Source organism: Parambassis ranga, unplaced genomic scaffold, assembly GCF_900634625.1.
Source record: "Parambassis ranga unplaced genomic scaffold, fParRan2.1 scaffold_24_arrow_ctg1, whole genome shotgun sequence".
Taxonomy (NCBI): domain Eukaryota; kingdom Metazoa; phylum Chordata; class Actinopteri; family Ambassidae; genus Parambassis; species Parambassis ranga.
This window is the reverse complement of record NW_021144797.1, coordinates 2,472,378-2,498,106: the sequence shown is the minus strand read 5'-3', so window position 1 is coordinate 2,498,106 and position 25,729 is coordinate 2,472,378. Positions and strand designations below refer to the sequence as shown.

Below are 25,729 nucleotides of genomic sequence, written 5' to 3'. Positions count from 1 at the left end.
ACCACAGACACCAATAATACAGTTTCTTGTTCCTTAAAGGTTCAGGCTTTTAGGTGCAACCCGCAACTGCTCAGGATATCGGCGGCCAGGTGTTTGTGTGGTGGCTGGGCCAGCCACTGGCTCTGCTGGTTCCACTGTTGTATTTCCATACTGAGCTGGGGATTCTGAACAGGGCTTAGAGCTGAGTCTTACAGGAGAGGCGGTAGACTGAGAGACTGAGCCGGTACTGGATCAGAAATCTGACTATTTTTGCGAAAGGCAAGACTTTTGCAATCAATTGCCTTTCAAGTACATTTAAATCGCACAGTTCGGGGGGCTACGTCTAAATGATTTGCCACTGTGACAGACGGCATATTTCCTCGGTAGAGGTGCCGGTCACAAGTGTAGCAGATCCACTCCAACATTCTATGTTGTGGAGTGCTACAAGGGGCCAAACACTCACCGCCACATACATGAACATATGTTCCAGTCAAGCAAGCCTCTACCACACAATTTGGGGGCAGCAGTGGCTCAGTGGTAGAGCAGGGTTGTCCAATAACCTGAAGGTCGGTGGTTTGACCCCAGCTTCTACCTGTGTGTCCTTACCCGCATTGCCTCCAGTGCACTCACTGGTGTATGGATGCGTATGAATCGGCAGTGGTCGGAGAGGCCATAGGCACACCTTGCCAGCCACATCTCTGTCAGTCTCCCCCAGGGGAGACCACTGGTAGCTCACCACTGCCACTGTATGAATGTGGTGTGAATGAATAATGCATCTCAATGTAAGCGCTTTGAGTGCCCAACAGCAGAAAACGCACAAAGTGCGCAGTGGTGCCAAAAAGCTATGTGTAAATGAATAATAATAATGCATTGGTCTTATATTGCTTTTCTGCTCTGTTTTTTTATTAGTTACATTTTTTGTAGTCCTTTATGAGTGCTGCTCTGTGGTTTTTTGACATGTATAGTCATTTGTGATGTCTGCTCACAGATGTCAGTGTGGTCGTTCAGGAGTTTGTTCCGGTGATGCTGTACTTGAAGCTTTTTTGGGTAGAGTCGACACTTTCAAAAGAAACAGGCACAAACTCAGACCCAGCATGAGGACCACGGCCTTCAAACAGCTTGTCCAAGTGTTTGATCAAGTCAGTTAAGTGAGCGAAAGTAAGCATTACCGCCATTCCTCCTGGTTGGGGCAAGCCTGCTGCACTTCTGGAGTGTGGATCGAACACTCCATAACTTCCCGATCTGTCTCGAAATACCGCGACGAACTGGGGGGACACGACGAGCAAAGCATGGCTGACATCTACCGACAGACACTGAAGACCCGAGGCAAGAGGCAAATACCAAGCTTCCCTTCGAGTGCTTCCCTCCAGGTTTCCTACACTGATCTCAGCCATGTGGACGTTGTACTGATTTGTGTCCGTCTGAACCTGCTGGGGCAACTCCTCTACGGTGAGGTGATCACTCCGAAACTTACCTTATGTCAGAAGGTTTGTTTTGACTTCAACATAGACAGAGTCACCGCACTGTTGAAGCACAAACCTTCACTGTGGTAGGCCAGGAACAACGGAGCATTACAGGCACAATGATGATTTCGGGAAAACGGACCGTACCTGTAATTGCCCTGGCTGTGAGTCGCTCTCACAGAACAAATCTGTTTACCAGGACCTGTCACAGTCTGTGGTGGTGTGTGTAATTCCTCATGCAGCTTTTGGAAAAATGTGAGGAGGAACTCTCATTACTACTACTGTAGGCAAGTTAACAGCTTGATTCAAAACACAACATTAAACCTAAGTTGAGAGGACCACTAACAGAACAATGTATAAATGAATGAATAATATGTATGAAAAAAGTTCACATCTTTCTCGTTGTTTTAGGTCTGTTTTCCAGTGCACTTATTCTTTGTGATACATGTAACTCAATACTGTATTATGACTCAATATAAAGGAAATTTAAAAGATGTATTAAACTGAGGAGAATTTCATGACTGTAATTGAGTGGAAGATGCAAAATACATACACCTGCAGTTGGAGAATGGGAGCAGGAGGGTGCAGCATCCATTCTCTGCAACTGTGTTGGTGGTGGAGGTGTCAGGGCCATCTGAGAGCAGAGCATTTTAGGCATACTTTACAACTACTGAAAGGCCACCTGATAAGCAAAACTTTTGACATAAAAAACAGCATATAATCAAAGCAAATGTTGCCATATGACATGTCTGCAACATTAAAATATAATATTCATTTATATTCATTTAAATGAAGTCAAAATCCATTACTAATCCTGTACTCCTGTTAACCTCTCATTGCGATTAACAACTACATATAGCAATTAGCAGAAAAAGTGTCAATATTTCCATTCCAAAGGGCAGCTAATTAGCACCCACTATTTTAACAGAGACAAAATGGCTGACATGGAACGACAAGAGAAAATGGAGGGCACCACAGTGTGATTGACAGAAGTCCAGGATCATAGGAACTCTACAGTAAAATACTTCAATGAACTGCCACTGTTGTCATGATGATAAAACACAGCAGCACCAGGCTCCAACAGATGCTTCTATCACACTGCAAAGACAATCGCACCATAATCACATCTTTCACACAGTGCAGCCAAACAGACCAACAAGTACAGCTCCCACTGTGCTAACATGTTAACACACACAGGGCTCTAGACTAACTTGTTGCACTGGTGTGCCTAACTTTTTTTCTTAGGTGCACCAGCAGGTGCCTATGTATTTCTTTTCTTTTATTAAAAAGAAATACATCAGTCTGTGCGGAATGCAAACATTCATTCCACACAGACTGATGTATTTCTTTTAATTCTGATGATTATCAGAGAGGTTGAGGCTGGCTGTTCACAGAGCTCTGTCCAAGCACATTAACAGAGAGGGAAGGGGAGTACAAGCAAGAGGGAGTACAAAGTGTTCTGCCCAAACAGGGACTTGAACCCTGGACCCTCAGATTAAAAGTCTGATGCTTCCAATACTTCACTAGTACACTTCATGTAGTGCAGTGAGTCCTGATTGACTTGCAATTGACCCTTTATAGAAGGGGGATTAGCTCAAATGGTAGAGTGCTTGCTTAGCATGTGAGAGGTAGCGGGATCGATGCCCGCATCCTCCAGCCTACATTTTAGGAGGGAGGGTATAGCTGGATGGATGAGGATGGATGGATAATGTAGTGGACTCCCACCCAGCAGATCAAGTCCCAGAGGTTACAGCATCATTTATTAGCTGAGTTTCTCCTCAGGGAAGCTGCTGTTTACAAGCTGTTTACAGAGAGAAGCAAGAAAACAACAGTCAGCATCATCTTCCATAAAAACACATGACAATAACATGTGAGACAGAGAGTTTATAATCAGTGCTCCCCCTGCTGGTTAGGACATATGATGACATTTTAAATGTATCAGTCAAAAGTCACTCAGTGGTTTGTGTTTGTTTTTATGACTTTCTACAGGTAGATTCATCCTGAAGACATCAGAGCTATGAAGGAACACATGTGGAATGATGTAGTGAACAAACAGTGTTAAACCAAGCAGAATATGTTTGATGTTTGACATTCTTCCAAGCAGCCAGCTTTTGCTTTGATGACAGCTTTGCACACTCTTTGCATTCTCTCAATCTGAACTGAACCACCAATGCTGTGCAATGCTGACATCTAGTGGTGGAATCGCAGGCTGCAGCCTCCTCATTCCAAAATCAATCCCTCCACCACATAAAGTCAGAAGTTCTAAATGTGAGTCATTAAATGAGAGGTTCCAGCAGAAACGTCCAAACATCTGAAGAGAAGCTGAGAAGCCTGAGATACAGGGGCTGCAAGCTGTGCTTCAACTGTTCCTGTTTAGACAATAAGAACAGATCATCACTGTCTTTTAAAATGTTCTGATCAAATCACATTAGTTTGTATATTTATATTACACACAGAGCTGTTGTTTCAGTCACATTCATTTGTTATGTGTACAGTGGGTGCAGGAAGTATTCAGACCCCCTTAAATGTTTCACTTTGTTATATTGCAGCCATTTGCTAAAATCATTGAAGTTCATTTTTCCTCATTAATGTCCACAGATCTCCCCATACTGACTTGGACTTGATGAGGACAGACACACACCTGTCTGTATAAGACCTTACAGCTCACAGTGCAGGTCACATACTGGGTGATGACGTCCTCCTGCAGGTGTTACTGTGGAACAACTGCTCTGGATTGGGATTAGTCTGAATCTGTCGTTTGTCCCGCAGTTTTCATTTACTTAATGTCAGGGTGGTACAACCATAAACAATGGGCTTCTATTTTGAAGTGAAGAGACAATAACCGTAAACAGGATGTTGTATCAGCCAGAGGACCCCAAGGGACCCTTGGGATTAAGCTAAAAGGTTTGTAGCTCTCTCTTAAATATTGATAAAAATAACAACTTTCAATTCATATATAGACTGGTACACTTTCTATGTCAGGTGGTACAACCATTGGAAAACTAGAAAAATACATTTTATCATAAAACACTATTTATAAAAATTGATCTATATGAATATGATGACATGGGTAGACACTAATGCAGGGGTCACCAACACGGTGACCACGGGCACCAGGTCGCCCCCAAGGACCACAAGAGTCGCCCGCTGGCCTGTTCTAAAAATAGCACAACTTATCAGTGAGCTGCGTCTAAAATTTAATTTTATTCTGTTGTTCTTTTTTAATTACACTTGTATTTAGATAGATGTGAAAATGACCATCTTTGAAATAAATACTAAAAAATGTATTATATATGTAGCTTAGGCGAACTCTGACCTATTTAGTTCAAAGGTTAGATAGTGCGCATGTCAAAACTTTAGCCCTTGTGGCGAGTAAGCTAGTAGGCGCAGCGAAGATGGAGAGCTGAAGGCAGTTTCTAACCCCAAAAACATACATGGCAGAAAAAAGAAAGAAAACGTATCACTTTCACAGTGAATGGGAGGAAGAGTTCTTTTTTACTACTGTAAAAGAAACGTGTGTGTGTCTCATTTGTGGAGCGACTGTGGCGACAGCAAAGCGGCACAATGTCGAGAGACACTTCACTACATGTCACAGGAGCTATCATGCTAACTACCCACCGGGAAGCGCGCTACGGGCAGAAAAAGCCCGTGAGCTAAAGGCGTCTTTGGGTAAGCAGCAGTCTTTTTTCACGAGACCGGCGAAAAAATCCCAAAAAGCAACCGAAGCCTCGTTTAGAGCTACACATTTTCTGATCAAGAAGAAAAAGTGGTTTTCAGACGGAGAAGTTTTCAAAGAAGCAATGATGATAATTGCTAACACTGTACTTAAAGACGAGAAAAATGGAACTGATTTAATCTCCACTCTCTCCGATGTCCAACTGGGGGCATCTACGATGGCTAGACGACTGTCAGCTATGTCCGGTAACTTGGCCGATCAGTTGGACCGGGATCTGGCGAAGTGCAGGTGGTTTAGCATACAGTGCGACGAGTCTGTGGATAGCAGCAGCACAGCACAGCTGTTGGTCTTTATCCGGATGGTGTTTGAAGATTTCTCCACAAAAGAAGAACTCCTCACACTACTGCCCCTAAAGACAACTACGAGGGGAGCTGACATTTATAACGCGGTGAAGGAGTTTTTCGTGCAGAAAAAGGTACCACTGGAAAAGCTGGTAGCAGTAACTACAGACGGGGCTCCTGCTATGATCGGCCGACATACAGGTTTCATTGCTCACTGTAAAGGTGACCCAGACTTCCCCAAATTTCTGCATTACCACTGCATCATTCACCAGCAGGCGATCTGTGCCAAAGTGATCGGCTTTGATCACGTAATGACTCCCGTTGTGAAAATCATAAACAGCATCCGCTCCAAAGCGAAACAACACAGAACATTCAAGCTGCTATTGGAGGAGATGTCAGCTGAATATGGTGACCTGCTGCTACACACAGAAATCCGATGGCTCAGCAGAGGACGAGTTTTACTTCGTTTTTTGTCACTTTTGAGTGAAATCAAAGAGTTCGTGCAGTCCAGAGGTGAAGATGCCTCCCTGCTGGAGGACACAGAGTGGACACTTGACCTTGCATTTTTAACAGACATTACTAGGAAACTAAACCACCTGAACCTCGAGCTGCAAGGCAAAGATAAGACTGTTGTTGATATGATAAGTGCTTTAAATGCATTTAAAGCTAAGATGAACATTTTCTTTGTGCATTTGCAGACAAAAAAGGTGCTGCACTTTCCCTCTGTGCAGTCTGTGTTGCAAGACAATGCTTCTGCATCTGAGACATTTGACAAAGCTGCAGAAAAGTATTGTCAAGTCATACACAGACTTGGGCAAGAGTTTGAGAATAGGTTTTGTGACCTTGATCAGCTTGAGCCATGTGTGTCATTCATTTCCAATCCTTTCCTGAACGTGGACATAACATGTATTGCTGAGCAACTAAGTGAAACATTCAGCTTAGATGCTGGACAGGTTGAGATTGAAATCATAACCTTGCAAAATGACCTCCACCTCAAAGCCTACCAGACTGCACCAAACTTTTGGTGCCTTGTTGACAAAGAAAAGTACAGTGGAGTATGCACAGCAGCCATGAAGGTTGCCAGTCTGTTTTGTTCAACATATCTCTGTGAATCTGCATTTTCTGACATGAACTTCATCAAGAACAAACATAGAACACGCCTCACTGATGCACACCTGCAAGACTCACTCAGAGTTGCAGTGTCAAGTTACACACCAGATTACAATACACTGGTGAACAGCATGCAATGCCAGTCTTCCCACTAACAAAGAAACATATATCAGATGTTGTCAGTGGCAACATGGCAGTGACATGGCAAAGGTGAATTAAAATATTGAAAAAAGTTTGTTCATGGAATGTAAGAGATATAGTTTTGTTTTGTAAACATTCCAAAATTTATATTTTTTTGAAACATGGTGCAGCATTGTTCATGATTTGTTAATATTATTAAGGGTGTGTCTGTGGCTAAGGAAAATGGCACATTTCTTCTATAAAATATTGTAGAAGTGATCATCTGAAAATGTAAAAGAAAATGCTGAGATAATAGAATTAAAGTATTGAATATATCTGGTATTTTCCCCCCTTGTTGTCATTGTTGATCATTATTATAAGAAATCATTAATGTGATCAGTGTCTTCACATAGGTATCGTTAAAAATTCTATAAAACTAAAGGCAAAGAGAGCAGATTTGTTATTTTATAGGAGTGGTTGCCCTTTATATGACTCGATACCCATGAAGTAGCTCACGGTTTCAAAAAGGTTGGTGACCCCTGAAGGGTGAAAGTATTTACTTTGCACTGTGTTACCATGTAGCGTGTGTTCACATATATTGAAGTTTGTTTCTATTCATTTTTATACATATGCATTGTATTTGTAAGTGTTTATTATTCAATAATGTGTTTTTATTAGTTTTTATGTTAGGAACTTTTATAGAAAATGAAAGTAAGTATACTGAATGTATTAAGAAGTGTGGAATGTTATTCTTCTCATATAACTTAGATTTGTAGCTGACTCTCTCTGTCTCTCTTGTTTTTCTGCTCTCTGGAGAGAGCTCCGGTTGGTACGAGATGGTCATAAATTCAGACCAAGGATAGCAGCACCTTTGACCTGATAAAAGCCAGATACTAAAGGAATGTGTTTTTCTCCTGAGTGCCCAGTTTATGGTCATCCGTACATCAGCCTCCCAACCTATGAGATTTAAGGAATTGAAGTTTTACCTTATTTGGCAGTAAACACTAATGGTCTATGTTGGAATCAATGTACATAAGTTATCCTACTTTTACTTTTAATTTATGAGTTACATCTTACGTCGTTATATGAGTTACATCTTACTCTTTATGTGTGCCTAATGATTTAAGTATCTTGCTGTGTGTAGTATCATTTAACCTGTTGATTTATGAAGACTGGAGAAAGAACAGAGGCCGAAGATGACACACACACACTTTCACACAGAGCTTGTTGAAGATGTTCAAGGACATCGTAAAACGAAACTAAGATTTGTGATGCATGAACCCTTTGTCCCTTAGTAAACTATGTATTAGGGCGTTCCCAACTAATAAAAGGCTTGGAGAACCCAGAGCTGCTTCAGAGTGGCGTGGGAGATTGTAACTGGGCAGTCTCTGGTCACTCTCCTTGCAAGTAAAAGATATCTAACTCTCTGTGTCTCTTTTGTACAGGTTGTGTAATACAAATGTTTGGGGTTTGAACCTAACATTTAATTGGTCCTTCGAGCCGGATTCCAAGATACCTGACGATCCCAGCGGACGAGGTGAGATCCAGAGAAAGACAGTGGCCACTGCTTGAGACCCTTTCCGGGACTGGTCCCTCCCTCGTGGGCTGGGGTCCGATGGTTGACGGAAAGTCCAGGAGACACAGACGAGTGTGAGTATAGATTTCCTTAAAAAGGGGGAATGTGTGAAAGACGCGCGCAGTAAAAGATAAGAAGTACAAGAGGATAGTGAGATCCTCTGTGTGTTGAAGAAGTGACAAGAGGATAGTGAGATCCTCTGTGTGTTGAAAAAGTGAATAAAACCCTGACAATTCTAGACTCTATCAGGTCAAGTAAAAAAGTCCGCAGGAGGGTAGACTCCCCTAGTTTAAAACGACTAGTTAAATTCTACGTAGGTCAGCGGAACCTGTTTGGCAACTGTGTTAAAATTAAAAGTAAAAAGTGAAGTGCACGTTCGAACAAAAAGGTGTGAAAGTGAATGTGTGAATGGAAACATAATTACCACTAGGTAATTATATTTCATATAAAACAACAAGACTCAAATGGTGAGCCTTTGTGGATGCATGTAGGCAAGAAAACTCCACCTGAAAAGGTTGAAGTGAGTTTTACCACAAAAGGTTGTTGATTGCCATCTTGTTGAAAGAAATCCAGTGTTAGAATACAGCAGGTATTAAGACCCACTGGATCCAACATCTAGATCAAAATGGGGAAGGGGCAAAGCAAAACCCGACAAAAGTTAATTGATGAGTTAACTTGTAAAGATTGGAAAATAGTTCAAAAGGCAGATGAGGCCGCGATAGAACCGTTAGGTCGTTGGATAAAAAAGTATAGTTTTAATGGTAAACTATCAACTACTGATGTAAAAGACCTACAACTCAAAATTAGGATCAAATGTAAAGATGATAAAAATAAATTGAAAAAAGAAGGTTATGAACACACGCAGGTCTGGATCAAAATAGCAGGACAGCGTGAAGAGGGATGAGAAAAAGAAAAAAGGGGCAGCAGGCAGTGACAGTGTAGGAGAGAAACAGACATTGATGTTTCACAGGAAGGAGGATGATGAATTTAGTGGGCCATATGCAGAGGCTAGACAGCTGTTGCAACAACAGGCTGAGGTCTCCGCTCCAGACACACACATAGCAGCGGGGCCACCAGGGGGGCCGCCCAAATACACACCTCTTGCAAATGCAATTTCACAGCCCAGCTACGCACCTCCTGTATTTGAAACTCCACACACAATGCTGACCCGTTCAAAAGGCAGTGTAGGAGACTGGTCAAAAGGCTTAACAACCGGAATACAAAATATGTTTTCTCCGAAACCAAAAATACCTGATTTCTCACAAGAGAGAGAAGACACAGATGTTTTCCCTCTAATAGAATTACCTAATCCACGCGCAGGCCAGGAGGGTGAGAGAGAGGTGATTAGAGTATTCAGAACTTGGACTCAAAGTGATGTTAAAAAAGCAGTTGAGGGGATTCCACACCCTAAGGAGGATGTTGAGGAATGCATCACACAAATGGAAAATCTGCGACAATCATATCACTTAAATGGAGCAGAAGTTCAGCAAATTTGGATGACCTTAACAGGTCCTGACTGGTTTTATGTAAAAGGAAATTATTCCCCTACTGATGCACAAAACCAGATTCATCCTCCTGAGAGTGGGGAATTAGATAGAAATGTGAATCCGCTTTTAGACCGGATCAGAAACAGATATAGAAGGAGAGCAAATTACACTGAAATTGGAAGGTGTAAACAAAAGCCAGAGGAGCCGTTTGAGGAGTACAGAGTAAGGATGGAGAAAATTTTTAGAGCGCACAGTGGTCTAGAGATGAATGACGCTGATGATGGAGCTTATAAACAACAGCTAAAAAACGCTTTACACTCAGGCTCACTACCAGAGATTAGTGGGTGGGTAAGTCGTCATTATATAGGCATGAGCGGGGGAACACTCGCAGAGTATGTAAATCATGCCCTGCATGCGGAGAAAGTCATTAGCAGCAAAAAAGGAAAAAAGGAGTTGGTTTTCTATCAGGAAGAAGAAGAGCCAGCTGTGTTTTATCAACAAGCCAGAGGTCGAGGTCGCGGACGCGGTAGGGCCAGAGGCAGAGGAGGTTTTGGATCACGCTCAACTGATAACCCCAGAGCGTGCTGGTCATGCGGAAAGGAAGGCCACATAGCGAGAGATTGCAGAAGCAATCCCTCCCCCCACAGTCACGGGACAGCATGACTAGAACATACACAGTTAGAAGGAGAACCTGAGGGAGAGGTTGATGAAGGAGAGGAAGTGTTAAATCTAGAGGATTTGTTTTTTGAGGAGAAAATAAGGCCAGAGATCACTATAATGGTACAAGGCACTCCAGTTAAATTTCTTTGTGACACTGGAGCGTGCAGGACCACAATTAGAGAAAAGCTACCGCACCTTTCATTGGGCCCTAATTATTCTACTGTACGATCAGCACAAGGTGCTATTAAAATGGTTCAAGAAACAGAACCTATATGGCTTAGAGACCCGAAAGGAAAATCATGTCAGCTATCAGTTTTGTGGCTGCCAGAATGTCCAGTAAATTTGCTTGGAAGAGATGCCTTAGTTTCTCTAGGCCTAGCCATTGTACCAACACCTGAAGGATTAAAAATGATCAGACAAAAACCAGATGAAGTATATGTAGTGCAAGGGACAGGGAAACCTAATTACTACTATACACTTGACGTTCCTAACAGGCAACCCATTTCTATGGGAGATTCTCTTATGAATGAAGGGAAAGGAGCGGTGAGGCAGGTTCAGGATCAAATGTCACCAAATGATTTGCATATCACCATGTGGTACACTGACCACGTTGATCCTAAGTATAAAGAACGTTTGGATAAAGTCACACCTGCTAAAGTGACAGTGACATACTTGTATTCTGATGGTATAGCAAATGCTGCAGCTGCAGTCACTGTACCAGATCAAGTTAAAACTTTGTACAGACAACACTGGAACCACATGCACATCTCTCTATGTAAACACACACATGCTAGATGGAGAGATCTCGGACAGCTAGTGAATAGAGGAGAGAAAGCGTGTGATTGGACAGCAACAGGTGTAAACACCTGGTATAGTGATTCAACTGAACTGACCAGAAAAGCATTATTCTGGACTGTGACTGTCCAAGCAGGAGTACATTTGGCTGAAACTGAAAAGTGATACATTTTCTTCACTGATGAGCAGGAAAATTTATTGAAACAAGTTCCCTCTGAACTATGGTCACAAGGACCCACGGATGTAGGACTAGTGAAACGAGCACAACCGGTAATAATCAGGCCCAAAACAGAACATCGTCCTAGAATAAAACAGTATCCTTTAAAGCCTGATGCAATGGAAGGAATAGAACCGGTAATTGAGGATTTAAAGAAAGCAGGTGTATTGATAGAATGCGCAGACTCCCCAGTGAACACGCCTATTTTTCCAGTGAAAAAGGCGCCTCCATCTACAGGGTGGAGGATGGTTCAGGATTTGATAGCAGTGAATAATGCAGTAGTTCAGAGGTCTCCATGCGTAGCAGACCCACATACACTATTAAATTCACTGAATCCAAAAGCTAAATATTTTACTGTGATAGACATAAGCAATGCATTCTTTTCGGTACCAGTGCATAAAGATAGCCAATTCTGGTTTGCATTTACTTTCAAAGGGAAAAGATACACATACACCAGGTTGCCTCAAGGTTATTGTGAAAGTCCAACTATCTATTCACAAGTAATTGCTTCTAGTCTTTCCACTTTTGAACCTCCAAGTAAGAGTCAATTGCTTACTTATGTAGATGACATTCTCGTGGCGTCAGAAACAGAGGCAGGCTGTAAAACGGACACGATTGCATTGTTAAAACATTTGGCACAAGAGGGCCATAAAGTAAACAAAAGCAAACTACAGTTCTGTCAGGAAAAAGTAAAATATTTAGGACACCAGTTATGTACAGGGGGGAGAACAATACTGGAGGAGAGAAAAGCTGCAATTCTACAAGCACCCAAGCCACTAACAAAAAAGCAGATGATGTCATTTTTAGGTTTGACTAATTATTGCCGAAGTTGGGTGCCAAATTATGCAGAATTAACTGCACCATTGCAGTCTTTGATGTATAAGGAAGAATTGAAAATGTCTGACAGCCTTAAGTGGACAATTGAAGCTGAAAATGCTCTGTGCAATTTAAAACAGGCCATGGTAAGCAGCTGCACATTGGCCTTACCAGACTACCAAAAGGAGTTTGTGCAAATGGTAGATTGTAAAGGATATTTCATGACCTCAGTTTTGACACAAATGCATGGAAATAAACTCAGGCCAATTGCCTACTACTCGACAAAGTTGGATGCTGTAGCATGTGCATTGCCTCATTGCGTGAGAGCAGTGATCGCTGCGTCATTAGCTGTAATTTCAAGTGCAGACATTGTACTTTTTCATCCGTTACTTTTAAAAGTCCCTCATGCTGTGTCTGCCTTATTATTGCAAACCAAAATGACTTTTCTCTCCCCGGCCAGACATTTATCCTGCATGTCCATTTTACTCTCACAGCCACATCTAAAAATAGAACGGTGCACAGCACTTAACCCGGCTACACTCGTGCCCACGGAAGGGGAGGGGGAGCCTCATGACTGTGAATCTCTATCAGAGCAGACAGCTAAGAGCAGAGCAGACTTAAAGGACATTCCTTTACAGCAGGGACACACACTGTTTGTTGACGGTTCTTCTAAAAAGGATGATAAAGGAAAAACAAAGACAGGCTATGCTGTCGTAACACAAGATAAGGTTTTGAGAGCAGAGGCACTCCCTCAACATTTTTCTGCACAAGCAGCAGAATTAGTAGCTCTCACTGAAGCTTGTAAATTAATGAAAGACAAAATAGCAACAATTTACACTGACAGCCAATACGCATATGCAACAACTCATACATTTGCGCAACATTGGAAAAATAGAGGCATGATAACATCTACGGGAAAACCAGTAACGCATGCAAAACTTCTTTCAGAACTGCTACAGGCTATACATTTGCCGAAACAATTAGCCATATGCAAATGTGCAGCACACACAAACGGGACTGATCCTGTTTCGAGAGGAAATGCATTTGCAGACAAAACAGCAAAAGAAGCCGCGCAGGGTGAAATCCATGTTTTCAGTATGTCAGACACTAACTTAAACCATGACATACTACGTGACATGCAACAACAATCACCCAACCAAGAGCTGGAACAGTGGAAACGAAAGGGGGCACAACTAAAAGAGGGAATATACACATGACCAGAAAATAAACCAATCCTACCAAAAAATCTATATAAATGGGCCGCTATATGGAGCCATGGGCAAACACATGTCTCCACAGGGGGGATGTTGAGCTTGGTAGCCAGAAAGTACACAACATATGGATTCAATTCCTATTCAAAAAATTTTTGCAGAGCATGTTTGATATGTGCAAAACATAATGCTCAAGGCAATTTGAGACCAAAAAGAGGACAGTTTCCAAAACCTAATTATCCGTTCCAGCACATACACATGGATTTCATAGAACTAAATAAAAGTGAAGGTAAAAAATACTGTTTAGTCATAATTGATTCTTTTTCAAAATGGATTGAACTATTTCCTACCAAAAACCCAGACGCACTAACGGTAGCGAAAGCCTTGTGTAAAGACATTATTCCTCGCTATGGGATTCCAGAAAAAATCTACAGTGATAATGGTTCTCATTTTGTAAATCAACTAATCTCTAACATAGGCAAAATGTTTTGTATAGATCTAAAACACCATTGTGCTTATCATCCACAGAGCGCAGGGTTGGTAGAGAGAATGAATGGAACAATAAAAAATAGACTTAAAAAATGTATGGAAGAGACAAACAGACCATGGACTAAATGCTTAGATTTAGTAAAGTTGTACATAAACATTACAAGTACAAATGGACTAACACCTTATGAAATTCTGTTTGGCAGACCTTACAGATTGCCTTTCTTTCAAAATGTGTGGGAAACTGATGACGAAAGTACTTTAGCTGACTACATGAGAAAAATGCTGGAGCAACGGAAAGAGGTGTTTAATCAGACCGATAACGATGATACATCCTCTGTGTTCCCACAGGATGACCAGCTAGTAGAGCCAGGAGACTGGGTCCTGATAAAAAGTATAAAGAAGAAACATTGGCATTCACCTAAGTGGGAAGGCCCGTATCAGGTACTTTTAACAACTGGCACAGCAGTGAAGGTTGCAGAAAGGAGTACTTGGGTTCATTTGTCTCATTGTAAGAAAATAATTAAACATGAGTAAAATAACTTTTGTGATTATAGCGCAGGCAGTTGCTATCATCCTCTGTATTGTAGTGTTAGTGCTGTGGTATTTGGCGTAGATTAGTGACTTCTCAAAACAGGCACCTCCAGAGCAAAGGCCGACTACAAAGGGGGCCGTAACCATAGGTTGCTGTCGTCTCAAACCCGGTGAAGATTGTCCACCACTCTGGGCAGGTGATTTAGGAGGAGTCTTAGGAGTGTTGAAAAATGGTGTTGACCCCAGCACATAAGAGGATGGTAGCCGTAGCAGGAGCAATCGGACTCGTTGCTATAACTATAATCTTGTTATGGGAAAGATATGAGACACTATCAGCTAAGGAAAAGAGAGCGATCGACTTTGTTCCTGTACACCCATGCTCAGAAAAATATCAGCAACCTGACTTCAACCCAGAAGTAGTTTTGTGTTACAACTCTGTAGCTGTGAGCCAGACCATTGTTATTCCTAGTTCCGCCTTTCAGACTGCAGTTCATCGTTCACAGCCAAAAGACTATTTCGGACATACGTTTTACCTTGATTGCACTCCCTACGGTAAGTCACCTATGGGTGAAAGCGGGTCGTGGGGTACAGTTTTTAGATCCACTGATATGAAGTGGGCTCCAAATTCCTACGGATGGGCTGAGTGTGCCCAAGAATTTAAGAGAATCATTCCTACTCTGATGGTCACTAAAGACAGTGTAACGTTAAAGGTCAAATCTGGACATGTACTCTTAGACAGAGAAAACTGTAGACGAGTATACTTGTGTGCCTGGATGTCAGGTCGTGATCCATGCTGGATTTTACGATTATGTTCCCTTCTGAGTGCAGGACAGGACACGACTTTCAACAACACGGAGGGTAAACTCGTTGTGGCAGGAGGCCAACCAAGGACAAAGACAATCATCATTAAGGAGGAAGATGGGGAGACGGATGAATGGTTCAAAATTACTACTGGCATTTCAGGATTTGAGAATAATTGGCTTTTAATGGCAGAACAAGCTGCCCAAGCAACACAGGCAGATTGTGTTGTGTGTTTGAGTGCTAGACCACTCCTACAGGTTGTACCTTCAGCTTTGAATTTGACATGCCTAGTAAATGTAATGAACTATACTACTCCGTCAGCAAAATGTTCCTTTTGGGATAAAATTCACCCTCTAACTCCACCTGAAAGGAAAAAGCCTAAGTTTTCTAACAAAGTGGCTGCAGGAAATTTCACATGTGTTAACCGTACAGGTACAGGTAAAAGACTGGGAAGACTGAATGACACACAATGTTATGCTGTGGAAACTGTGGGTGAGCACTTCAAGCCAAAATCCCGCAGCGACATCTGGTGGTGGTGTGGAGATGACAGATTGTTTGATGTATTACCAGCTAAAACCACAGGACTGTGTGCTTCTGTAACATTGATTCTGCCTGTATCCCTCGTTCCTCTCTCAGCTACAGATTTAGTTGAGAATGTTAAAAGTGTGATGCCTCATCATTGGATCCATACAGCTAAAAGGAGATCCACTAGGTCTTGGCAGGGTGATGACCCGACATACATAGACAGCATCGGAGTACCCAGGGGCGTCCCAGATGAGTATAAACTGGTAAACCAAGTCTCTGCAGGTTTTGAATCTGTTTTATGTTGGTGGTGCACTATTAACAAAAATGTAGACCGAATCAACTACATCCACTTTAATGTGCAGAAATTAGGAAACAAAACTGAAGAAGGTTTCTCCGCTATTCACGAGCAGCTTTCCGCTACCTCTTTAATGGCTTTCCAGAATCGTATTGCTGTTGATATGTTGTTGGCAGAGAAAGGTGGAGTCTGTTCCATCTTTGGGGACCAGTGCTGCACGTTCATTCCGAATAACACAGCAGCTGATGGCAGCCTTACCAGGGCTCTGGAAGGCTTAAAATCCCTTAACAGCAAGATGAAAGACCATTCTGGAGTGGACACATCGCTGTGGAACGGTTTTGGAGACATGTTTGGCAAGTATAAACAATTGGTGATGTCCATCATCATGTCTATCGCTGTATTTGCCGCTATTCTCACCTTATGTGGATGTTGTTGCATTCCCTGTATTAGAGCATTGTGCACTAGAATGATAACCACCGCCATAGCACCTGTTAGAGCAGAGATGCGGGAAGTGTATGCTCTGTTACCTTTTGTTGTAGAAACTCCACAGGAGAATGAGGATGACGATGACGAAGACATGGCTGTCTTCCTACCTGACTGAGATGATCCATCCCTCTGAGTGTACCATTTTATACTGCATGTATGAATTTGTGACCGAAAATCTTAACCAGAAGTGGTCATTGAAGGATGTAACATAAAGCAGTAAAAGTGAATAAACAGGAGGGAAATGTTGGAATCAATGTACATAAGTTATCCTACTTTTACTTTTAATTTATGAGTTACATCTTACGTCGTTATATGAGTTACATCTTACTCTTTATGTGTGCCTAATGATTTAAGTATCTTGCTGTGTGTAGTATCATTTAACCTGTTGATTTATGAAGACTGGAGAAAGAACAGAGGCCGAAGATGACACACACACACTTTCACACAGAGCTTGTTGAAGATGTTCAAGGACATCGTAAAACGAAACTAAGATTTGTGATGCATGAACCCTTTGTCCCTTAGTAAACTATGTATTAGGGCGTTCCCAACTAATAAAAGGCTTGGAGAACCCAGAGCTGCTTCAGAGTGGCGTGGGAGATTGTAACTGGGCAGTCTCTGGTCACTCTCCTTGCAAGTAAAAGATATCTAACTCTCTGTGTCTCTTTTGTACAGGTTGTGTAATACAAATGTTTGGGGTTTGAACCTAACAGTCTAGTTGCTGTATGACCCAGGGTCTGCAGGGGGGTAGTAGATGCCCCTGTGGGCCGGCAGGCGGGAACGCCCATGGGGTATATCAATGTGTGAATTCCATGTAGAGTTGTTGTTGATGAGTTGTTCTTTGTTGTTCATGGTTGTTCTTGCCTTGTTCTTTGTATCTCAACAACCCAGAGCTCTGCGACTCAGAATTTGCCTCATTGTTTAATAAATTATAATTTTGAGACCAGAATTTATCTGCTCCTTCCCTACAAACTAATTCAGGGGAATCAGAAGGAAAACAAGGGGATTTTCACCCCGACAATTTGGCGCCCGAACAGGGACTCGAAGGAGTGTGGGTCAAATGACATCTTGCCTGACGGAGTGACTACTGGTGGCCACAATAAAACAAGGTAAGCAGAACCTGTTTAACCAAATTCTGCACATTGGACAATCTAAATTAAGTAGTCACTGTGATGGGTACGGTGTTTTAGAGTTCAAATTATAAGAGGCAGATTGTAAGTCTTAATAAGTAAAAGAAAATGAGATGAAGTAAAAGAGAAAATGAGATGAAGTAAAAGAGAAAAAGGAAAAGTGACACTGAGAGAGATATTAACCAATTAAAAATAAAAAGAATAAAAAAAGGGTTAATACAATAACGTGAATGAGCGTTATGTCATTGGGAGTAGCATCCCCCGCTATATTTGGACGCAAATATAGATAAAGCTCGGTTGAAAGCCCGTGGGATTTGATGACCCCTGAAACGACAGTGATGACCGCCTAAAAAATAAAAATAAAAAAAAGGGTCACACAGAGGAAAAGTGTCACAGTGATCACAAAATAATAAAGACAAAAAAAAGGATCACGAGAAAAGAGAAAAGAGAAAAGAGAAAAGAGAAGAAAATATATAGCCTATTGTTTAAGTTGTGTTTTATGTATTGAAAATTGTGTTAAACTGTTTTGACCTCGCGCCGTCGAGGAAAGGTGTCTACTCCGCGCCGTCGGAGAAGTGAGTGTGTGTGTGTGTGTAGGCCTATGTGTGTGTGTTGCAGGTTGAATGAGTGTCTGTGTGTGTATATGAGAGTGTGTCTCTGCGCCGTCAGAGTCAGATTGAGGAATAGAAGAAGGCACATATAGGAAGGTATATTTTTAACATACAGCAGGTACGCAAGAAGGATTTGGTGAGTGGTAATCATGTCTACGTGGAGGACAATAGACGAGCAGATGAGTAAGATGTTGAGCCGTTGTCGCGGACAGGCAGGTCCGGACAACAAGAAGAGAGCAGCTGCTGACATGCAGGCTGCGGTGTGTGCAGCTTTGATAGAGCAAGGAGTGAAAGGAGATGATAGGAAGCCGCTGAAGAGCGTAATTGCAACAGCGGAGAATAACATTAAATTAAAGCGAGATAAAAATGAGGAGAAGCGTAGGACAGTGAGTGTGTTGGAGAAAATTAAGTGGAAGAAGGCAGCAAAGGCAGATGAGGAGAAACGTAAGATTCTATACCAGGCATATTTGTGTTGTCTTGATGAGGACTGTAAGGAGTTGGACACTACAACTGACACCAAGCAGGAAGTAGAGAGCGAGGGAACTCAGGGGGCGGAGATACCGCCTCCCTATTCGCCCGCTTCTATGGTAGCCGCTGCCCCACCTCAACCCCCACCTCAGGCCCCATCTCTGGGGATGTACCCTATTATAACTATTACTGATGGGAGGGTGGAAGTAACAGACAGACAGACAGGCCAATCCCTTTTAGGCTCAGTGCAGAGGCCTGGTGGTAATCCCCAGGCCTCACCCATACAGCTTTCATCCACCCCCCTTCCACAAGATGCATTTCTATGGAGAAGCCTTCAGGAGGCAGGATCTCCAAAACCTGTCACGCCCCAACATTCTGAACACACCACAAGAGCTAGCTCTCCAGACCTTTCTTGTGGATCATACACCTCTCTGCCACAGACGTCATCCACCAGAAACAAAACAGGAAGAGGAAGGCAGGTGGTAGTGACTTCTCAGTTAGCAGGAGAGGTGATAGATACAGATGATGATGATAATGTTGATATGGTAAACGGTAATAGTAGTGCTCACACCAACACAACTGGTCTGCTGCAACAGATAGACCAAACCATAGTAGAGGTGCAGCGCCAGATGAGTAAGTCTGATCTGCCACGGCGACATACTATGACACTTAGATCTCACACACAGCAAGATAAGCAAACCCAACCAACTGAGACTGTTTCTCAGTTTCCATTAGTACAGGCAGGCTCATTTCTGCGCTATAAGCCATACTCAGTAGGAGATGTGAACACACTGGTGGAAAAAATGCCGCCCCCTAGTGAGGGTGGAGGTTTATGGATGGATAAATTGGCTGAGATGACAGCTGGACAGACCCTAGCTCTAGGAGATTTCAGGGCTATTGCTTCTAGGATGATGTTACGCAGTGAGCTGCATGAGATAGAGACACAGTCAGGTACAGTTGGGCATGGTGATAATGAGAGATTTACTACATACAGTACCTGTATAGGGTTTGCTATGCGTGAATTGTTTCCATTGCCAGTGTCCACAGGTCCCCCTAAGTATACATGGGACCCAGCAGTGCCCCCTAGGGAGCATTTGGTGAAGTGCAGAGAGGATTGGACAAGGAAAACTGGTATGAATCCAAGCCAGCAGGGTGTCCAACAGCAGTGGTTCAGGAAGGCAGTAGAGGAGGGCCTCCCAGTCTCAGTCCAACAAGCCTTGAATAATAACCCAGATCTGCCTGGAAGTGCGTCCAATGTGTGGGAACGACATGTTACACATCACATGGAACAACACAAAATGAAAACAGACCAAGAGAATGTTGAATTAAAAGGGATTCAGGCTCAGTTATTGAAATTACAGCTAGGACAGGCTCGAAAGGATGTTACTGAGCAGAGGAAAGGTAAAAAAGACACCCCAGCAGTTCAGATGGTGGTGCAACCTCAGTCCACTCCTCCTCCACAGCCACAGCCCCCAGTTGCTGATAATTACTCAACCCCACCTTGGGTTTCCCCACCTTTTAATCGTAGAGGGTGGGGCCAGAATCGTAGAGGAGGAAACTGGAGGGGACGGGGCAGCCGTGGGGGAGGGGGGCGTGGACGGGGTGGAAACATGTGGGGCAGGCTTGGGAGCTGCTTCCACTGTGGTGAGCCTGGCCATTGGGAGAGAGACTGTCCTTACAAAGTGGAATACTCACGTCGTCCACAAGGGGCACCCTGGTATCCATCACAGGGAAATGGAGGTCCAGGTCCTCAGCAGTTGGGACCTCCACCACCAGGACAGTACCCCTCCATGCCATGGGGGGGCGAGGGACCACATTTAGCATGAAGGTCCCCACAGAGAGGCTTAACTGTGGGGGTGTTGGCAGAACCCACACTGCAGGTGCAGGTTAATAATTCTGATTTGCCTTTTTTGGTTGATACTGGAGCAACATATTCCACTTTGAGACATCTTCCACCGTCAACCTCATTGTCGTCACACACTGTTCCGCTGGTTGGCTTCTCTGGGGAAACTCAACATCTGCCGTTCACGGATCCTCTAAAAACTGTGTTAGCAGGTCAGCAACACAGACATTGTTTTATATACTCTGACTCATCACCAGTGAACCTGATGGGAAGGGATCTTCTGATCAAGACTGGTGCATCCATCTTGTGTTTTTCAGATGGACTGACAGTGACTTTTCCAAATGGAATGACCATTGCCTGTTCCCAAAGTGTTGGGACGGGTGGACAATGGCTTATGAAGCCACTTACTCATCAGATGATATGTGCAGACATCTACTGGGCAAGACTACTGCCTGAATCTCCTGCAGGGGGCGGTCTCTTGAGTTTGTTTCACCTGTGGAAGCCTTGGATAATGTCTCTTCGACCTTATGGCTTGCCCTCTGACCCTCTGCATGTTACCCTTTTCTATGACAGAGATGAGGATCTTGTCTATCAGGACAGGTTCACGTCTAAAATAGAAGGGCAAATTTGGCCCATAAAAGCTGATAAGTTGTTTGTGGCTGAGGAAGGAGTGGCTGCTGATGTGCAGCTGACATCTGAACAATATGAGTGGTTTAAAATGGCAGAAGAAAGTGTGCCACATGTTTCATTAGCCCTTCATCCAAAACATCAAGCTAAAGAGTTGGGCCCAATGGTTAAGAAATGTAAAGCAGCTTCTGATTGGCAGCCATCCAGATTTCCAGGTGTCCAATATTCACCATCACTTAAGGCTTACCAGATTGCCATCAACACTACTGATAGCTCTGCTTTGGAACATGAACAGCTAGACAGATGGCATGGTAGGGAAATGACTGACCATGATAAGGCTCAGGAAATGTTAGCCACATTGCCTCACCACTTATGGTCTTCCTCCCCCACAGATGTAGGTTTTTGTGACACTTGTGCACCAGTATCATTCACAGTCTCCACATCTATACCCATTTGGAGACCTCAGTATTCTCATAAGCCACAAGCTGAAGCAGGGATAGCAGACACTATTGAGGGTCTACTCCAAAAGGGGGTGTTAGAGCCCTCCTACAGTAGTTGGAACACTCCCATCCTCCCAATACAGAAGCAGGGGACTGATAAGTATCGTATGGCTCATGATTTAAGGTGTGTTAATGCCATAGTGACTACTGCTACACTTCCTGTTCCTAATCCATACACCGCACTGTCTAATCTCACTCCTGAACAGAATTGGTATACATGCATTGATTTGGCTAATGCTTTCTTTTGCATTCCACTACATCACAGTTGCAGAGATATCTTTTCATTCACATATAAAGGCCAGCAACTGCGCTACACGAGGCTCCCACAAGGTTTCAGCCTGTCTCCGGGTCTGTTTAACCATGTGCTTAAAGACATGTTGACTGGGTGTGCTCTCCCTCCTGATACAACTGTAGTACAATATGTGGATGACATTCTGATTGCAGCAACATCTGCAGAGAATTGTTTAGTTGCAACCCATTCTGTTCTGACTAGGTTGGCTGAGAAAGGCTTTAAAGTGAGTAGAGAGAAGCTGCAAGTGGCCAGACGACATGTGTCATTTCTGGGCCGTACTCTGTCAGGGAAAGGATCAGGCGTGTCTCCATTACATAAAGAAAACATTTTACATCATCCACGTCCAGGTACAGTCAAGGAAATGTTGTCATTTTTAGGGTTGACTGGTTACAGTAGACATTACATTCCAAACTATGTAACCTTGACTGCGCCTCTAAGAGGGATGGTTAATGCCAAAGGAATGAGAAACCTGTCTGCTTCTCTGGAGTGGACAGCGGCTTCGGAACAGTCATTCATTGATCTTAAAGCAACTCTGGCGAGAGCGGTTGAGTTGGCTCTTCCTGATTACTCAGTTCCGTTTCACCTTGATGTTTCTGAAACAGGTGGAGTTGTGAATGGTGTTCTGTTTCAGAAAAAAGGGGGTAAGAGACAGGTGTTGATGTATCTGAGTTTTCATTTGGATGCAATGGAGAAAAGACAACCAGAGTGCACCAGACATGCAGCAGGAGTGGCTAAAATGTAAAAATAGTACTGACAACACATAGCGTAGTGGCTTATGTTACATCCCAAGCATTCACTATGACATCATTGAGACAGAGAAGAATGAGTAAAATTTTGGAGGCGAGTAATCTCACCTTCACTCATGAGGGCATCAACATGGCAGATCAGATGGGAAAAGGAGAGCCACACACATGTCAAGCTAAGATTGAGGTTGAGATTAAAGCCAGACCAGACCTTCAGACAGAGCCCCTCCCACAGGCTGAGGATGTGTTTACAGATGGCTGTTGCTTCAGGAAACCCAACAATGAGCTACAGGCAGGCTATGCGGTCGTTAGAAGAAAGGAAAATGAGTTTGAGGTCGTATGCCAAGAGGAGGTTACAGAGAGGCAGTCAGCACAGAGAGCAGAAGTTTTAGCTATGATAGCAGCATTAAAATGGAGCAAAGGTAAAAGAGTGAACATCTATACTGACTCAGCTTATGTTGTAGGAGCAGCCATCACAGAACTTCCCCAATGGCAGAGAACAGGGTTCCTGACTGCAGATGAGAAGCCCATAAAACATGAACAGGAGATGAGAGAGCTGTTAGAGGCTCTGCAAGAACCACAGGCAGTGGCCATTATTAAGTGTAGAGGTCATAGTGGAGAGAACACTTTGATAGGCCGAGGAAATGAGGCTGCAGATCAGGCAGCAAAAGGAGCAGCAGGATATGTAAGTACTCTTCAAATGGTAACCACAGAAAAGATACTGCCAGAACTCCTCCCTAGACTTTCTATAGACGTGATATCAGATGACCAGAATAAAGCATCACCACAGGAAAAGACAGTCTGGGTGCAGAGGGGGGCAGTAAAAGGCCAAGATGTATGGAGGTCCCCACAAGGAAAGCCTGTGCTTCCACCAGGGCTCAGGAAAAGCATTTTAAGCGAGGCACATGGGCCTGGTCATGTGGGACACAAACAGATGTTGAGGAACTTGGTACACTGGTGGCATCCATTTATGCCAGAGATGACCAAGAACTGGGTAAAAGAGTGCAAGATATGCACAGAGTATAATCCCAAACCCAAAGTGAAGCCAGACATGGGAAGTTTTCCACTTCCAGTTGTCCCTGGACAAGAAATAGTCATTGATTATACAGACATGGTGGAAAAGCACCAGGGATATCAGTATCTCCTGGTGGCAGTAGATTCATTCACAGGGTGGCCAGAAGCGTGGCCTGCAAAGAAGGAGGACAGTGCTACAGTGATAAAGTGTTTGATTAACTATTACATTCCACAGCATGGATTCCCAGAGCGGATCAGATCAGACAATGGATCTCATTTTAAGAGTTCAGACCTGGAAAAGGTGGAGCAGGCTTTAGGCCTAAAACACAGGTATGGTACAGTATATCACCCACAGTCACAGGGAAAAGTGGAAAGGATGAATCAAAATTTAAAACAAAAATTGGCTAAAATCTGTGCACAGACCAAATTAACATGGGTTCAAGCACTGCCTATTGCTCTAATGACTGTCAGATGTTCTGTTAATGCTGTCACACAGTTTACACCCTATGAGCTGCTTACAGGTCGACAGTTTCCCGGACCAGCTGGCCCACTGAAACTGAAAGAGTATGAAGTAAGGTATCAGTATAAACCTTACTTTAATGAACTTAAAGCTTTGGTGTCAGCTTTTGCATCACAGGTGAAAGGAGAGACGGAGAGTCCAGACGGAGCCACACCACACACAGCCGAGTGGGTCCTCCTGAAGGTGATCAAGAGGAAGTGGTCGGAGCCAAGGTGGACAGGTCCTTACCAGGTGGTGGAGCGCACCTCCCACGCGGTGCGGCTGAAAGGCAAAGGAGACACCTGGTATCACTGGAGCCAGTGCACCCCAGCTACAGAACCAGGGAGAACGCTGAGCGACATCCAGCAGCAGCAGCAGGAGGAGAAAATGAAAGGGGCAGAATAATCCCCTGAAACCAGGAGTGTGACCAGTAGGTAGTCTACCCTATTTGGTTGAAGAGGATGAGACGGTGAATACACATACATGAGCAATCATCAGGATCAGCGTGGGACTAAGAGTGATAGGCGAAGTTAAGCGCATCACTCCAACTAAGGGTGATAGGCGAAGTTAAGCGCATCACTCCAACTAAGGGTGATAGGCGAAGTTAAGCGCATCACCCCACCAGGAGACGAACCACAGTCATCAGTAAGGTCAGCTGTCGAGAGGAAGGTCTAAAGTTTCAGGAGCAGAGGTTCTAGTTCCTGTGTCAAGAAGACTCCGGCTGACAAGATGGGACTGTGGGGTAACTGTAGGGTGTTGGGAGCTTGTGTTTTCATGTCTGTAGTTATTGTATCTTTGACTTTATTTTTGTGTGAACATAATTATTTTGTAGGTCTTCCAGGATCCAATGGTATGTCAAATCCAGGGCCCAGCACACGCAGGGTGAGGAGAGCACCAGGGACAGGAGGAGATGCATGTGTGAGAAACGGGGGAGGTATAGAGTTAGACTACTATAAGGGTTCAGAGTCCTCTTTTATCTTTGATTTGTGCACAGTAATCAACTGCGGGGGATATAATGCGTCGTGGAGACAGTATGGCGTCTATGTTTGTGGATTGGGGTGGCCAGGGGCCTGGAGATGGTGTTCTTCATGGGAACATGTATGGCAGCACACAAATTGGGCACCTAAAACAGCTAAAACCACCGCAAGGGGGCGGATCTTGTTAAGTGGGTATTTCCGTTTACAAAGAGACTGGAGCTGCACGCAGAATCCCATTATGTTATCAATTATTGGCCTGGACCACAACCCTTATGTTAAATCTTCTGGAGTGCCTGGCCAATGTTGGGACTCCTAACCCGACATTGTAGTCCATGATTACACTAAGCTCACCCCGTTTGATGTATTAGCGTTATCTACTGGATATGAGGATGGTAATATTTGGTTCAGATGGATGGTAAAACAGGTGAAGGAGCAAAATATGTCAGGTTG

General features: G+C 43.5%; 2 protein-coding genes and 1 pseudogene across 2 annotated transcripts; all 3 read left to right on the top strand.

The window, feature by feature from the left end:
- The first annotated feature begins 5,398 nt into the window (after positions 1-5,398).
- LOC114430572 (uncharacterized) lies at positions 5,399-20,610 on the top strand. Its single transcript, XM_028398647.1, has 2 exons — positions 5,399-5,409; positions 18,356-20,610. Exon 2 carries the CDS (start codon positions 18,466-18,468, stop codon positions 20,608-20,610), a length of 2,145 nt encoding a protein of 714 aa, XP_028254448.1. The 5' UTR covers positions 5,399-5,409; positions 18,356-18,465.
- Positions 8,231-16,743, top strand: LOC114430585 (uncharacterized). Its single transcript, XM_028398657.1, has 4 exons — positions 8,231-8,339; positions 14,289-15,023; positions 15,300-15,392; positions 15,909-16,743. Exons 2-4 carry the CDS (start codon positions 14,702-14,704, stop codon positions 16,691-16,693), a joined length of 1,200 nt encoding a protein of 399 aa, XP_028254458.1. The 5' UTR covers positions 8,231-8,339; positions 14,289-14,701; the 3' UTR covers positions 16,694-16,743.
- Positions 20,611-21,036: 426 nt separating the features above from the next.
- Positions 21,037-24,662, top strand: LOC114430584 (uncharacterized; annotated as a pseudogene).
- Positions 24,663-25,729: the final 1,067 nt, after the last annotated feature.